Source organism: Hippoglossus hippoglossus, chromosome 17 (genome assembly GCF_009819705.1).
Source record: "Hippoglossus hippoglossus isolate fHipHip1 chromosome 17, fHipHip1.pri, whole genome shotgun sequence".
Lineage (NCBI taxonomy): Eukaryota > Metazoa > Chordata > Actinopteri > Pleuronectiformes > Pleuronectidae > Hippoglossus > Hippoglossus hippoglossus.
The window spans coordinates 6,076,643-6,094,404 of NC_047167.1; the positions used below are offsets into that span (position 1 = coordinate 6,076,643).

At 41.9% G+C, this 17,762-nt stretch overlaps 1 protein-coding gene across 3 annotated transcripts in view; it reads right to left on the bottom strand.

The window, feature by feature from the left end:
• LOC117778903 overlaps positions 1 to 17,762 on the bottom strand; it is a 148,586-nt gene that overhangs the window by 54,784 nt on the left and 76,040 nt on the right. For all 3 annotated transcript variants that reach the window (XM_034614794.1, XM_034614795.1, XM_034614796.1), the window contains exons 4-5: positions 10,353 to 10,472; positions 5,563 to 5,730 (exon numbers count right to left, since the gene is read on the bottom strand). In XM_034614794.1, coding sequence (XP_034470685.1) covers positions 5,563 to 5,730; positions 10,353 to 10,472 — 288 coding nt within the window. The remainder of the gene's footprint in view (positions 1 to 5,562; positions 5,731 to 10,352; positions 10,473 to 17,762) is intronic.

Sequence of the window (17,762 nt, forward strand, 5' to 3'; positions counted from 1 at the left end):
TGTGTAGAAGTGGCACTGCTCCAGTTTCTAATATAATCAATAATCAATATTTTCAAGTGTCAAAGTATTCGACATAGGTTATCCTCCTAATTAACCCAGTTTTCAGATTAGATAGAATTAAAAAAAAATTGTACGGGTTAAATGGTCATCTTATTTTTAGGTACACTTCCGTTGCTCTAGCCTCTATTTCACTTTATCCCAGAGAGAATTCAGCTGTGGAGTGCACGCAGCCATAAATTATTCAGCTACAGTAAACATGGAAAAACATGTCTGAATAAATGACTACAAGGGTATGGAATTTCAAATCCGTCTTTACAACAACAGTATGGCCCGATTACAAACGTATACGGCGCTGTGATGGTCGCCATCATCTTAATTTCCCTATGGATTAGTTTATCTACTGCGCCTACCCTGAAGCTTTGTAACAGGAAACTGATAGTTTGAGATGTGATTCGGTACCTATCACCCTTGTTTACTCTCAGACAATTAGCCAACCATGTATTCCACACTGCACAGCCATAATTAAGAGCTTAATCAGCCGAGGAGTTGATGTGGAATGAGACGGTAATAGAAAGTCCCCTTTAGCACTTTTCTTTTACATCTGTCTGCCTTGTGTGCTACATATTTTAGGGACCAGTTGGCAAGAAAAATGTATCTGCTCGCTTTCTGACATGTTCTCATGAAAACAATAAGCCCACTGAGAAACATGCAGTCCAGTATTAATGCAAACGCAGAAATAAAATATCAAGAGTCCAATGATATTTCTGGGATAAAGGCTTCAAATAATCTCTGAATAATATGCAGCAAGATACTAAAAATGATCGACTGTGTGTCTACATATTTGTCACCTTAAGTGTTCAAAACGCGCCGCTACCTTTAAAAAGTTCATTTGATATGGATGAAAATAAAATTAAAGCTTTTCTTGCACCACAGAACGTGGAGGAAAAAAAACATCAAAAAGCACGGTGCTGTCCAAATACATTTGGAGCACGGTGTACGCCATTTCATAATGAGGCCCAAAGGAAAGTGCGGCTGGAGCGTGATGTTTGCCAATGACGCGTCTGAAAATATTCCCACATTCTCCACTCATCATTTAACCAAAAAACAACTCCTATTTGAACGGTAGCCTACTTCGCCCTCTGTTATACTGTCTCCTCCGGGCTTCAGAAATCCCCTGACACCTTCAGAACCATACACACAACAAACCCACTTAGTTCCTCGAATCATGCGTCACACAGCGAGAAAATTCGAGCGCCGTGAAAAGTTCAACCTCGCGAAGCTGGACCTGTCCTTTCTACTCGTTAATGTACGGCTGATACCTGGTTCATACACTCCAACGTAATCCTCTCCCTCTGGTAAATGCCACGAGGAATAAGCAGTGTTGACCTTGGGAGACGCTGGGGCCGGATTTGAGGGTGTCTTTTTAAAAGCCTGGGTCTGTAATTGAGTCGAGCGGCAGGGTGGCTGGCTTTGATTGTGTGAGTGCACGGGAGCATGAGTGGGAGCGTTTGAGGGAACACAGAAAAAAAAGACACGCAGAGGATCAGGGAAACGCACAGATATATAAAAGGCAAATGTGGGACTGTGTGCGCTGTTCACACACACACGCACACACCGCGGGCGTAGGCTAACATCAATCAGTCTTCATCATCACGACCAGGAGAGGCAACAGCCGGGAGCTTCGGTAGACTGTGAGCTTTTCTGGGCAGCTGCTGGTACCGTGAGGCTCTTCATCACCCAGACAGTTGAGAATGAGCTCTGATTTCCTCCCAAGAAGCCCCCTGGTCCTCAAACGCAGCCCCGTCCAAAACAGCAGCTTTGATGGGAGTTCAAGTCGACCAACAAACCTCCTACCCCAGGACATCATTAGTTCGATTTTGGAATTAAAGCCGGTGGTCGACTGGACCGCAGACACACATCTTGTGTCCGTCCGGACTCCTGACTACTCATGAATCCACCTCCACTCTGCTGTGGTACGTCATGTCCATCTGCTACCGCAACTCTCAGATGCTGAGTTTAATTCATTTCACTGCAAATGTAATGTGCTACATTTATTTCACAGTTTTCTTTTCCTACAATATATGTAGATGTGAACAATTTAATATCTGCTGCAGTTAATAATTTTTTTTGTTCAAACCAAGTGTGATTTTCAAAGAAGATTTTCACAGTTTGTGTCTTTTTATAACACACATTAACGCTGTCTTAATAAGCTGTGGAAGGTGAATGTTTGAGTTTCCTATTATTGATTTGGACAAGCTATAATAATATGTTGAACGCGTATACTGTAAATAAGCCTGGTTGACGTGTCATCACTTCTTCCCACAGAGCAGGAGTGATTTAGGGATGCAGTCGTGGTGTCGAGGTCAGGCGGATTCACACGTTCAACCAATCACCAGCATGTCTCACCTGTCAATCATGGCGTTTCAGCCCGTTTTTTTTAACAGCATCAAATAACTAATTAAAACCAAACTGTGAGTACAGACGTCAACATCAACTGAGTCATCCTATGAAAATGTTCTCAAAGATGCACTTTAGGTCGTGACGCATGATGCATGTCCAAATGCTCATGTTTCTGACAAGTTTGGTAGGGAAACAAGGTGAAACTTTATAATTGACAGATGAGACTGACTCGTGATTGGCCAAGCACATGTATCGGCGTAACTTGTAACTTTAGAGCAACTTTAAATGTCATCATCCACCTCCAATTCTGTGTCTCTCGTACCTGTTACTTGTAGTCTCCCTCTGTGTGTGTGTGTGTGTGTGTGTGTGTGACAGGTGTGTCGGAGTCGGAGCAGAACCCCACCAGCTGCAGCCAGTTACATAATGAAGACCTCTATAAATACTCATCCCTGCCGCTTCCACTCTGCCAGATCATGGACTCAGTCAGTTTCCCTTCAGTGTTCCTGCTATGAGCCACATTTGTTACCAGTTTTGCTCTTCAGCATTCAGCTGTTGTTGCCCCAGTTTCCCGGCGCTCATCCTGTTCTCTGTCTCCCTTGCGGTCCTGTCTGTTCTGACTCTGACCCCTGTCTCCCGCCCCTCGTCTGGTCAACCCTGAAACCTGGAGCAATCAGCCACCCTCGGATCTCATTCTCGACCTGCTAGCCCGGTCAGTAAGTTGCTGCTTGAGTTCCTGGTTCTCAGCTTGCCTGCTCCACATCTTCCCCTGTGCTTTGCAATAAATATGTTACTTCATTCCTGTCTCCATGTCTGTTTGTGTCTGGGTTCACCTGTTCTCAAGCCCCTAGTAGCGATCATTTAAAGCTAACTTTGCTCAAAGCTCTGATTGGGGACCTGTGGGAGTTGTGAACCTGTCGGTTCTGTCAGACTGTGAAGCTGACATCAATTCTAGCTCAAACAGCTAAAGTGCCAAGCTGTCAGAAATATCATCAGTCACATATTGCAGCATTTTAAGACATGACTTGGTCTAACTTTAGTTTTTTTTCTGTCATAAAACTATGTGCACTTAGCTCCACAACTAGCTGCAGTAAATAACCGAACTGGCCAAATCAGAAAACCATGAAAAAACCTCACATCACTTAGGCTCTCTTCACATGTTACCTGTCAGTTTTAGAATTGATCTTAAGATTTTATTGATCACCCATAAAGCACTTCATGGTGCAGCCTCCTCATATATTGCTGAATTACTGCTTCCCTATGATGGAGACCGGAGCCTCAGATCCTCCAGCAGGCTGGCTGCTGCTGAGTCCCGACTCAAGACCAAAGCTGACCGGGTTTTTGCAGTCGAGGCCCCTCAGCTCTGGAACTCCCTGCTCGAGGATCTGAGGCTTTAGGAGTTTCCAGTTTAGTCTGAAGCTAAATAACAGATGTGAGAGGTGCCTTGGACAAACCTTCCGGACCAACAGATCAAAAAGGGCAGTCTGGGTCCGAATACAATAGCTGAATTGAAAACAACAGACTCAAGCTTTTCTACAAACCAATTGATGTCGACGGTAGGTAGACACATGACAGGACTAATGTAACATCAAATATAAACAATGTAACACAGACAAAATAACCCAGTATGTTTGCTCAATTTCATCTAACAGAGAACTGAAAGACCACATTTAATTAGAAGTTTACTTTTCTGAGAAACTGATTGGTTTGAACCCTGGGATCAACAACAAGCGACTGTATTATCCCGAAGAATTGTCATCTATTTTTACTTTACTTTCTGAAGACATCTTTAATGGAAAAGCAACTTATCTTTCCTCTGAGCCTCTCTCAAAATTAAAAGGAAGTATAACTGTACAAAAAGCTACACATCCGAACTTAAGCTTTCTTCACTTTAATTGGGAGACGGTCAGCAATGACCACAGAGGAGTCGACAGATGCTGAGATGAGAAATGACAAAGGATGACATTACATAATGGATGACAAGAACGCTGGCCATCGAGGCCAGTTGGTTCCCTTGATCATTCACAGGAAAACTAACTGCCGTGTCCTTTTGAATGTAATAAAGGACACACATACCAATTCTCAAGGTGCACAGGTAGAGGGAATGGATTAATGTTGGCCTCTAAGACATCAGTGCACTCCTGCACAGAAGAACCAGAGCAGTGCTGCACATGGAGGCACTAACTAGCTCACTGACCTCCTTCTGGATAACTACAAGATGATTTGTAGGGTAATGTCCAAGTAGGACAGTAATATCCACTAATCTAACTTGATTACGAGTTCCTCAGCAGATTTAATTTAAATTTCTACTTTCTGGTCTTATTTTTTTTAATATGAAATAATAGGCTAAGGCACTGGAGTAAGGCCCAATTTAATTTATAAACATCGCAAACATTACATACGCGGGTTGTAGACCTTTTCCATCCATCCTTCCCACTAAAATCACACTTCATAATCACAAACAGTGACATTCAATTGAGTGTTATCAAACAGTTGATGAGGTCGGTCTGATTAGAAGTGCTGTGGATTATTCCCAGTAATCTGAACGTATAGCTGCTGTACAGCATCTGATCTGTCATCGCTCGGGCGAGTGAAATCCACGACTGAATGCTTGATGAGGCAGGAGCCTCCTCCGCCCGACTGCTGCAGCTGCTGCTGCTGCTACGGAAACCCTGACAGTACCTGTGGGTCAAAGAGGTCCGAGCACTCCTCTGCCTTCTGGGGCAAAACAAACACTATGTTTATGCCGTTACGCAGCCTATTTGTTTTCTCCCAGCGTTTACCATGTAAGGAGTGTTATAAAGTCAAACACAGCAAAGTCATTAAAAGTTTATCTCTGTTACTTCTCGGTGATTGACAGCTCAGTTGATGCTGCATTGTTCTAATGAGATGAAACCTCACCAATCTGGTGCTTCGAGCCATAAAGAAGTGTTTGCAAACAGCATTGGACTCCTGCTCTGTGAGTATGTGCATACACGTGTGTCTGGGAGTTATGTGGGAGGCAGCACATACAATTACTGCACATATGTGTGCATGCAGTAAGTACAGGGTGTTCAACCACTGTCATTTCCTGCTATTATGTTGTGCTGCCTGCCTCCCTGTCGACTACTCATTCATTCACTGTGGCCTCTCAGGGATTGCATGGTTTTTGGTGCAGTAACTCACTCTGGGTAAACCGTGGAGGATTATCGTTGACATCAGTGAGGTGGACGGTGACGGTGGTGGTCCCGGATAGTCCGCCCAGATGACCCCCCATGTCCTTGGCCTGAAGCACCACCAGGAATTGGTCCTGGGTCTCCCTGTCCATGTCGGGCACGGCTGTACGCAGAATACCTGGAAAACAGACAATACAAAGAGTCATCAGAGTGGCCCTTGGGTATTTAAAGCAGGGAAAGTAGAGTTTTTACCTTAGCGAGATTGCAGCAAATGACCATAAAATATCTATGCAGGACTAAAAGTTTTTTTAATCAAAATTCATGACTCAGTTATTACCAGGCACTGAAGCTCCTGGATTCCAAAACATATTTTCTGGCTTGTGCTCTGTTCTGGAACAAAAGCTTCCAGCACATTGGCATCTCGTCCGACTCATTTTTAACAGCAACACGTTTATTCTAATGCCACAGGACTGGTCTCACGATAACTTTCATATCATGATAGTATATCTCTTTCCCAGATCTTCTTAGCCACCACTCTCCAGCTGTATAAAAGCCCCAACTAAAGGCCTTAATGATGATTAATAAATGATCTTTTGATAAGTGGGTCATCCATCCATCGTTTATCTATACCACTTATCCTGTAAGGGAGCTGCAGAGGAGCTGGAGCCAATCCCAGCTGACATTGTGCGAGAGCCAGAGTACAGCCTGGACACGTCGCCTTGCAAAAGAAAAACATACAGAGAAACACATCCATTCACACCTATGGACAATTAAGAGGGTTTGTGAATTAAAACAATGTTTGGGACCAAGCATGTGTTAATTTTTCTCTCAGCTTCAGCTTTTAAACGTATCATTAATGCAATGAACAGCTCATTTATTCACACCTTTATGAACTCTTGACTTGATGGATTATTGTAAAGCAATCATTATTTAATAATGACTTACACATGTAATTGTAGACCCGAGGGCTGATTATGAAGTGAAACCTTTACCTTTGTAAGTCAGTGGCATCTGGAATAACCTGGTATCCTATGAAGTGGTGGACTTGATTTTAATAGACAGTATGATTTTTTATTAATGACTTTTTAACATTAATAGCTACAGATTTGACTACCGATTATGAGAGGAGGACCTTTCATTGAAGACTAAAGTAAATCATTAATGAAAGACTGAAGGTTTCTTGCTTCAAATAAGGCATTTACCCTGCACTTACATATCAAATTATTCAATGGAATTATTTGGTCCAGATGCTCTGCAGCTGTTTTCTAGGAGGTCATTTAAAACAGTTCATTAGAGCGGAATTATTGATTAATCAAAGAGCCACAGAGACACAATGAGCTGGGCTGGATCCATGCGGATCTCAGAATTTGGAAACAGTGAAGTTTTTCTTCCTAATGCAATGGTGCCATTATCTGGACCAATATATCAGCTAATATACATCAGCATACGTCAGCTGTTACATAAGTTACAGAACAGAAATGCTCAATATATTTTTAAGGTCATTTAAAAATGTATCCACGCAATTCAGCCACCGAAGAGCACTGGCAATCAGCTTCAGTCCTGGTCTAAATCCTGAAATCGACTGAGTTACAATTACTGATTTATGAAGCCATAATAAATCATTTAGCAGCCATTGGTGAATCCATTAGTTACAACCTTTAATAAAATGTGTCTCATTAGAGTGGATTGCCCACTTCTATTAGGTACTGCACTCATCTTAATGTAGTAACAGGGCTACAGTTTCAGTTATTTACTTTATTTGTCTAATTAGGCTGTATGTTGTGCCATAAACACGTCGGAGTTGTCAGCAGCTGCTTGATCATTATCGCAGGTAAGAGGTCATCAAGCTTCATTTTTACTAATCACATTGTTTTTATTCCACTTGATGGATCAGATTATTCTTAGATCTCTCGTCTTCCTTTCCAAACCTATGGGAAAATATCAGACAGCATCCTGCTGAAGACGAGGCTGCTTCTCCTAACAACCTGACAGCTTTTCTGACACTTTAGAGACACTCAGTTTCCATTTGACATCCACAACCACAACACATAACTTAGTGTTGGATTAATGCTGTGCAGAAACACTCATACGCAAAGCCACACGTATACAAACACAGATGCATGAGGAAGCTTGCACAGAAAGAATAAATCATACCACGGCCACATGCTGACAGAGCATAAAATCTCAATCTGTGTCTCACACCTTTTAAACGGCACACGACGCACTCAACATCGATCACCTCCTCTGGGTAAATGGCCTCATTCTGCTACATATGATTGGATGTTACACATCCAGTGCTGGCTGCTCTCACCCGGCGTCAGCCAAAACACAGGCCTGGATGACTTGGCAGCTCAAGGTGAATCACATTCAACATGGGCCGTTTTGAATGCAAACGAAAGGAGCAGGAATGTGTCTCGCTGTCTGAGCAGAATGCATAAGCAAACAAACTCAGAATATATGAGCGAATGTACTCGCCTCCGAGTGTACATTTAGAATTAGACCTTTGATGATTGAGCCGGCGAGAAACAAGGTGATTGGAGAAGGGAGATAGAGCAAGAGAGAGGAGAGAGGAGGGGAGAAGAGAGGGGACACGTTCAGAATACTTAAACTCGTCTAATAGCACAGTGTCACGGCTAATACACACTGGGTGGAATTAGGCTTATATTCCCCAATTAGCATTTCAAAAAGCGCCGCAGCTCTCTTCGCTTGTTGCAGAGGTCCTCACATGTCAATGAATTCAATTACTTAACACTGACATTCAAAAGCAAAACACACGGATTGGTCACCTGTGACCCGTGTGGGCAAAATAAACACTCATGCAGGCACAGAAAAAAGGGCATAATATTAAGAGCATAAAGTTATAATATTACAGAAAAAGTCTTAATTTTATGTACAGTCATAACTGAGAAGAAACTCATAGCAATATGAGAATAAAGTCGGAGTATTACGAGAATAATGTTGTAATATTAAAAGAATTTAGTCGTAATATATTGAGAAAAGAGTTGTAATTTTACAAAAATAAAGTCGTAATATTATGAGAAAATTAAGAGAATAGTCATAATGCTATTAGAAAAATATTAAGAGAATTTTGTCGTAATAGAAAAAGGTCCTAATATTACAAGAATAAAGAAGCACTATAACAAGAAATGAGGTGCACTATTGCTGGAGTCCAAAATAATAAATAACTAATTATTTTACAGCTTTTTGGTAGGAAATAAGCAGTAAGGAGAATCCGTGCTTGCTGGAGTTTCTCTCCTTCTGGATCCAAAATCTTGAACCAATCTCATTGTGAAACCATGAAACCTCTTTGAATTGCATACAGATGTAACCAATGATAAACAGTAGACCACTGCCAAACATTTCCTCCTGCACATCAGAGGTAACCTGCAAGTCGGTGTGGTTCTTTCTTCAGAATAGTCCTGATACTCATGATAATGTGGATGTTATGAGCCAAAAGATATCATATTTTGTGAAAACTAGTATAACTTAACAAGATGCTCCACATTCCTTCTTTCAGTGCAGGCAACAGACTTTATCCGTATAATATTACGACTTAAATCTCAATTTTCTCATTTACTCCGTCATACAGACTCCTATATGCAAAAACTTCAGCAGCCACAAGTTTCTTTCAGTACGCACTGTCAGTCAAAACAACATTCAAAGCACCAGACAGTTAGAACTCCGTTTCTGAATCAACCGAGTTATTATTTCACTCCGAGGTATGATGCTAAAAAAGTAATCATTGTAAAAAAAAGGTTGAATATAAAAAGCTCCTCACCCCTCCTCATCCTCCACGACACAAAAAACGCTCTGCCCTTAGGTGACACGCGTGACACAGAAGCATAGTGAGAACACACACAGCAGACAGGTCCTCTGAGGCCTCTGTAATCTGTCCTGTGTAAGAGTTCACAAACCTTTGCTGACATCTCCCTTTGAACCCGTCTTTTTGTTTTTGCTTCATCCAGAAATAATAACATTAGGCTGCTGCTCGGTTTTTGTTCTGCGCACACGTGCCCTGGCAGCATGAATACATTTCTGACAGCTCATACTGGAGGAGAACTGGGGAGGGGGGAGCACTGGGAGACGTGTGTCTGCCTGTGTGTGTATGTGTGCGTGCATGTGTGTGTGTATGTGTTAACAGGAGGGTGTTTGAGGGGCAAAAGAGGGAAAAGGGAAATAAGAAAGACAGATGACTAAGTGTGACAAGAGAACTGGGGATGCACAGGCAAGGAGTGTTAGTTTGAGTGTGTGTGTGTGTGTGTGTGCGTGCGTGCGTGCGTGCGTGCGTGCGTGAGTGCGTGCGTGCATGAAATAAGAATGAAAACGAGCAGGGATTTATTTGTGCACGCAGCTCACATTCGGGGATGTTAAACTCTACCTGAGCTTGCACGATCACACTTCTATGTGCACGTGTCTCTGATCGTGCTCGTCCACGCACGCACGCACGCACGCACGCACGCACGCACGCACACACACACACACACACACACACACACACACACACACACACACACACACACACACACACACACACACACACACACACACACACACACACACACACACACACACACACGTTCAGCTTTGTGTGTGTGCATATGTGTGTGTCAGAAATGAATTCACTTGTTTGCTCTTCAACATCTTGAGTATATTTGCTCTTCTGCAGCGTGTGTGTACTTGCCTTCCAACATCTGCGGATCCTTTACATTTCTCCGCCCATGTGTGTCATGAAGGAAACACACACTCACACTCACACACACACTAACACACACTCACTCACAGATTAATGAACACACTCACCTGTCTGGGGATCGACTGAGAAGTACTGTTGTCCCTGTACCAGTGTGTACACGAGCTTGGCGCTGTTCCCATAAGTCGGGTCATCGGCATCTGTCGCTGTCACCTGGATTATGGACGTGCCTGCAGTGTGGACACACAAGGAAAGAACGGAAAAGAGAGGGAGGAACATTTTTAAAAGAGGGAGAAAAGGGGGGAGAAAAGGGTAAAAAAAAGAGAAGGACAAAGTCAAAACAAGGTAGAGCTGAAGCTTAGTAGTCAGAATACGGCAGCACTTTAAGAGCATAAGAAAGCTTTATATCAGGGCGACCTCCTCTCTCCTCTCCTACTCCTTTTTCAATCTCATTTCCGAGGGCACTGTGACAAATACTTTATTCTCGATCGTCCCCCCCCCCGCCCCCCCGCCCAACACGCACACTCTTCCTCCTCCATCCTGCTGCTCACCTTCCTCTCCTTACCCCCCGATTCCCTCTGTCTCGTTTCATTTCACTTCATCTCCGTCTCCAATTCCCTTTTGCCCTCTCTCTCTCAATCTAACCGTCTGTCTCGACAGTGGTCCTCTCTCCCTTTACCTTGCACTGCTTTAAATCTTTCTTCTCTACGGCTCACACAGTGTCAATTGGCAGGTCAAGTTTGGGAATTTGCTGACAAAAAATTGCAAAATATAGTTTCATAAAACACAGCAAACACATTTCATATGTGGCGTATTCAGATGTGTCTATATTCATGCGTAAGCACGGGAGGAATGATTATTCCAGGAGCGGGGACTAGAAAGCACTTGAGGAAGGGGATTTGTGGAAGCAGCTGCTACTTTATTTCTGATCAAAGCCATGACAGGACCACTATGGGAAAGAAAGTGTGTGTGTGTGTTTGTGTGTCTGACGATAGAGGAGGGGGCATGGGATCATGTGGTTTCAGATTCATTACAGGTGGTTAAGAACCAGGGGGGGGTATTGGCAGATGGTAAAGTCTACACTGTGCCAGAGAGAGTTTGAGAGGGAGTAGTAAAGAGTAAAGTGTGCATGTGTGCATGTGTGCATCTGTGCATGTGTGCATCTGTGCATGTGTGCATCTGTGCGTGTGTGTGCGTGTGTGTGTGTGTGTGTGTGTGTGAAGGATAATTCACGTTAATTACGACTTGGGTTGCAATTTTTCTTTTTAAAGACTGTACCGAGTTCTGACCTGAGCACGTTTGTTTGCAGCAGTTTTGAATCTAAGAGTATTTTTTTTTTACACCATCCGTTCAGAACAATTAACTAAAATCAAAATCAACCAGAGATAAACCAGAGTTATATTCTAATTTCTTAGTATACATTATTACAAACGTATGATTTGTGACTATGTTGTTTGTGCTCTAGTATCCTACAATGAAGGAGCTGCTCACAGCTGCAGGAAATAAAATAAGAAAAACACTGTGGATGGTTGTCGAGGCAGATTTCACAAAACAAGAATCTAATTTAAATTGAATCTTGAATCTTTCTGTGAAATGTAATCTGCTGTGGCAATGCAAGCTCGCAGTGATTGACAACTGTTGGCACATGTGATCCAGAATTTCATGTTGAAGAACACAGATTTTTTTTTGTATTCTTTTCACCAGGGAGAAAAAAACCCTGTATACTACTAGTATTATTGCACAGTACATACTTGATGTTATATGTGGGACTGAGACACAGTAAGAAACAGTGAGACCAATTAAAATGGAAAGTAGGCAGCTTGTTTAAAACCTATCTTCAGATGTTTGGCCATTATTTTTAATCCATTTTCAGTTTTGATTTCTTTCTGCATTTCCCACATTTTCTAGCCAGATAAAAAAAATACAGTTAAAGCGCTTCTTTTACTCGCTCACCGTACCAGTTTCACTCACAGACTGCAAAGTGTCTGCTGTTAAATCTATTTCTGTTTTAGGCTTTTTTCACTGTAGATACTGTGGATAAGTTCAAGAGAATATATTGTAAGTAGATACAGGCTGAAATGTTTCCTCTGACAGCGGTAAAACATAATCAGTCTCAGGAATCAAACTGTTTGGCTCGGTGCAAGGCGAAGGCAAATCTATTGGTATTCAGCCTGTAAGCTGTGCCATACAGGCAGTCACACTCCACGAGGATCAAATACCCACACTGTCACGCATCCATCCGGAACCATACGACATCTGTCCTCTGGAGACGCTACATAAATTCATAAAATACATATGATTTATATTTATATATATGACTGTATATTCATACTAGTGCAGTGCCCATTTGGAATGAATTGTTTTCTTGTCCTGTGTTAATACTCTGGAGCTTTAGTCATTAGTGAGTCCTCCTCAAACAGTTCTACAACATACTGTCACTTGTTATTGTTTGTGTGCAGGACGTTGAGTGCAGAGCTTTTTATAAACAGTTGGTCGCTCAGGAAGTAAGAATACTTTGTGTTAGTCCAACCTGGTTTATCTGCAATTAAGAGTTTGTAGTCAATATTTTAAATAAAATGAAAGTGAATTTGCTTCATTACTGTACAATTTTGTTCATACATGGCATGTCGGATATTTCAGATGACAGTTAAGCAATAAACAATATTCAGACCCAAGTTCTAAAATTTTTCAAAACAAAAGCTCTATTTTGCAGCTTGATATAAAGCATTGCAGCAACAAACCACACCTTGTGCTTTTACTGTGAAGACAAATAGCTAAAGAGGAAGAGATTCAATGAATGTTGCTGATGGAGATCAGCACCAGGGACAAAATAGAAATAATCAAATTATCAAAATTATCAGTCAGTGATTTTGATGCAGTCAACGACTGCTGCTGGAGTTTATCTGAGGACGTAGACGTCGCTTGTTTATTCCAATTTTATTATTTTTATTGAACATGTTGCGTTTCCAAATCACACCAGTTTTGGCACTGCACGTCCCTGTGCTATTAAGAATATAGTTCAGAATACAGACAGACAGAGAGTTGTCTATATATATATACACATATAAAGAGAGAGAGAGAGAGAGAGAGAGAGAGAGAGAGAGAGAGAGAGAGAGAGAGAGAGAGAGAGAAGATTAAACTTTAAACCTTAAATGCAGATACACATCTGCCAAGATATTAGATTTATACACAGTGAACTAAAACCAACTCAAAACACTTTCAGAACTGGCTCAGTTCCAGTGCACCTTGCATCAGTGTCTCATCGCTGCAGATGAGACCCCCGCCCCGCCCCTCCCCCCACCAGTTCCCTTAAAATGCCTAATGTTACGAGCCTTTAATAGAATCCTCACAGCAGAACTATCTCCTTTACGTATGCTGTAAAGCCTCTTGGTAAATATTGAATTGTCAGGTAAATATTGAATCCGTGATTGACTGAACAGCTCGAAGACTGAGCTGCTTTGAGGACACTCATCGGGCAGCTGATAGGATTACTAAACAGAGCTTGTCTCCGTCACCCCCCACCCCTCTCTCCATTGGCCCTGCCCTGCCGTCATGCAGGGGTCATCTTTCGAATCTAAATTTAACAATTCAATGTAGAAGGAAGTTTGATGTTTAGGGTAAAAGTTACTTAAAAAGGTAGAGCCCAAGGACCTTCAGCCAAATTTGCTGAGCTTCTCTAAACTAACCAGTTTAGTGGGGGAATTATGTAAAATAATACCTTCTTTTTCTGGCATAATTCAAAAGTTTTCCTGAAAGCTGTTCTCCTTACTTTTAAAGGGCAAGAGTGCGCCCTAAAAGTCGAGCTCATTTTCGAGTGGAGAAGCTGAGTTTAAATGGAGATTAGAGTACTTTTGTACATACAAACTGTTTCCTACAGGCACTCTGCAGTCACACTCTGAATTACAATCTCAGTCACTCCAACATCTTTCTGCAATATGAGCGCCAAAAGAATTTCTCCGATCTCTGCCCTCACCTCTTATTTCACTCCCACTCTGAGTGCTCCTGTCAAACTGTACACGATCGTTCTGCAGTCAGAGAAATATGATCAGCTTAGTGTGACTGCGACATACACTTTGTCACCACATTTCAAGTAAAAATGAAAAGGAAATGATTTTTATGAATGTGTTTTATAACCATCTGTAAGTTCTTATTATGTTGGACAAACGGTAATTTGTCATAAATGTGTGCAATTACTCCCAAATCTCCCTCTGATTTCACGATACAATAAATTGTGTTGTTTACCAGGAACATAATATCTAATATACGGACACCGCTGTACATCAGGACTAATAGGAAACAAGACTGTAATTTAACATGAAGATCAAAACTCTTCCCTCAGATTTAGAATCCCCCCCCCCCCGATGTATCCATTTGATGGATTTTAAGGTGTTTACCCCAGAAAACCACTTTACTTTTCTACCATAAATGTCACAGTGACTGAATTTATTCATTTTGAAGAATTTTTCGAATTCAGTAAAAGCATTTCACGGAGTATCGCTTCACAAACTCGCAAAATCGTTCGATTTTTTTTCCTGACACTGGGGTGCGAGGGCAGGTGGGTGTGTGACCAACTCATTTAGGTTTCGTAGCGCGACGCTAGGTGGAAGAGATTATTTGCACGTATACGTGTGGAGCCAGGGCAGGTTTCACCTATGGCCGATCACATCAGCTCCCCCAGGCCGCTAAAAAGCCCAGAGTCCCAAAGCAGCAACGCAGGCTACACCGCTCTAATATGAATCGACAGCACGGCTAATAGGCAGATAATGTTTTTCGTTCTCGTGATACACATAAACTGCAACAAACTGTCTGGCCAGTCTGGATTTTAATTGGGGGCTGATTAACCTCTCAGGGCATTGAGGTAAATATCTGGTCAACCCCTTGTCTTTTATAGATATTTGTACATGTTGAAGTCCAAACATCCATCCATCGATTATCTATAATGGTTATCCTTTAAGGGTCATGGGTGAGCTGGAGCCAATCCCAGCTGACATTGAGTGAGAGGTGTGGTTCACCCGAGGTATCGCAGGGCCAACGTACAGAGTCACACAACCATTCACACCCTGTTCAGACCGAGTATTAACATCTGCCCTGAGAGATCTGTCAGTGGTCAGCTTTAAATTCATCTGTTCACCCCTGGTATTAAAATGTGTCCTGAATGTGCCTCCTGTGACCACTTGTGATCGGAACTTCATTTACGCTGTATATGCGAATAACCACGACTGTCATTTGTTTTGTGTGTCTGTGCTGTGTCGACGTGAGTGAGAGAGAGAGAGATAGAGAGAGAAGGGAGTGAGCGGAGTCAGGAGGTGCTGAATGACTGAATGTGCGCCGCTATGAAGAAAGACTTTACCAATTTAATAAAAGTATCAATCAGTATGTGGTGATCAGTGTTGATATTGTGGCAGTGGCTACAAGCAAATTAACGTATGGACAATGAGAAGTGTGAAAATACATTTATACTGTGGCAGATCAGGGCCATCAGCTGAGTAGTTGGTCCTTCCTATGTGGTCCACACAGAGAAAGGAATCTGACCAAGTGCTTCCAACAGAATCTCTGAATGTCGTCTGAGGGATCAGATCTCTGGACGCATTTGGATACATTCAGACCTACACTGAGCGCTGAGCACTTGTGATGGGGTCACTCAGAATAGATGCTAATAACAGGTCTGAACAGAGTCTCAGAGTCTCCAATTAACCACGATCTGTATGTGTTTGGACTGTGGGAGGAAGCTAGAGTACCCAGAGAAAACCCACACAGACACAAGGTGAACATGCTAAAGTGATTAAATATAGAGTTGTCAGTTAGTAATATCTCTTTAATATATATTTATAAGCACACAGTCAAGCCACAGCTGCAAATACTGAGATAACAATAGTATGTTTGTGCCATTTACATGATTACATAACCTGAGATCTCCCTTTATTAATAATAATAATAATCATGATAATCATAATAATCATAATAATAATATTATAATGACATTAGCAGAGGCTGCTCTTAAACTAGAGACTGAAGATGGAAGGTATTATATGTCGTGCATCATTCCTGCTGTTACAGGTATTTCATCAGGAAAAGTGAAAGCCTTCATACATCCTACAAGCGGTATTATTGAAAAATCCCCCATTAATCTAACCATTACAGATTCGGCCTGCATTGCATTTAAATTGCATTAATTTGCATTTAGATTTTTGGGGTTTTCGGGCGGTGCACGACCGTGCACATCCGCCAACTCCAGCCATGAAATTCTCTCTATGCGGTATGAGCCGCCATGAACAGAGACGCAATTTCATGCCATGAGGAGGAATAAAATTGAACAGCAGTGCCTGACCTGCTCGCTCCCAACGAGAAAGTGGAGACCAAGTGCATTTGAGAACTCATGTACTTTTACAAAAACCTTATAATGTACTTCTGACTTTAATTCAGGTATTTGGATATTCTGGTTTTAACTGGACACTGTTAAGGTGAGGCAAGGCATGTGACCTACATTTAAAGAAAGTATTGCAGTACATATGCCCTCGGTTTGTGCCACTTTTAGCTTCCAACTGCACCGAAGGCCCTGCAGAAACTATTACTAGGTGTTGCAATCTGAAAAGGGCACCCAGGAATCCCCAGGTCCTTGTATTCAGACTCGTGCTACATGGACACAAAGCTCTGATGGAACAGAGCAGGAGGGAATATTTCACTTTCCTCCCACTTGCACCTGCCTGTTTGCAAAGTGGCTTTGACTTGCAACGCCTGAAGAGAAACACAGAAATGTCCAAATATACTTCTTATTAAGATATCATAAGGACATACATAACTAAAATGTTTGTTCATTCCACCTAGAGCGGGTAAGTCTCTGTTTGTATTTGATTACAGGATATTAAGTGCAATAATTTGTTAATTGCTTGGGGAACAAGATGCTGCTTGTTTTGAATACAATATTGGTTTTACTCATTAGAATGGAATTGACAACACCACAGTATTTAACTGCAAGCTTACCAGTCTGAATTTTGGCTCATTTAGTTTGAGAGGAAATCTGCATGCAGCTCCTGCCAAGTTCACACTACATGACTGACAGGCGACGTAGGGACACACACTATCTTTCACAGGGGAAACCCCCTAGTACAGTCTGGACTCCAAACTTTATACTGCCTCATGAATCGCATCTGTAAAGAGTTGTCACAAACAGCGACAGGCGACTGCTGATCCAACACAGATTCGGCTGACAAGGCCTTTGTCTGTGAGTTCCAAAATTTGACAGCAAGTAGAAAATTTGGAAGTAGACTGCATGTTGTGCAAATGAAAACGTGCTTGTTATAATCGTTTGCAGTCTTTACGTGCTTGTCATAATTTAGCAATGAGGGAATAAAATGCACAATCTCAAATAGTTGCTCTGAAAACGTAGCTTCAAAAGTTTAATATTCTCAATAACTACAAATAGTAATAGAAAATAAGCAACATCAGAAGTGAGAACATATTGTAATATATCATTATGTAATGTAAAACTGTATATTAGTGTAAAAAAACTGTAAAAGTCA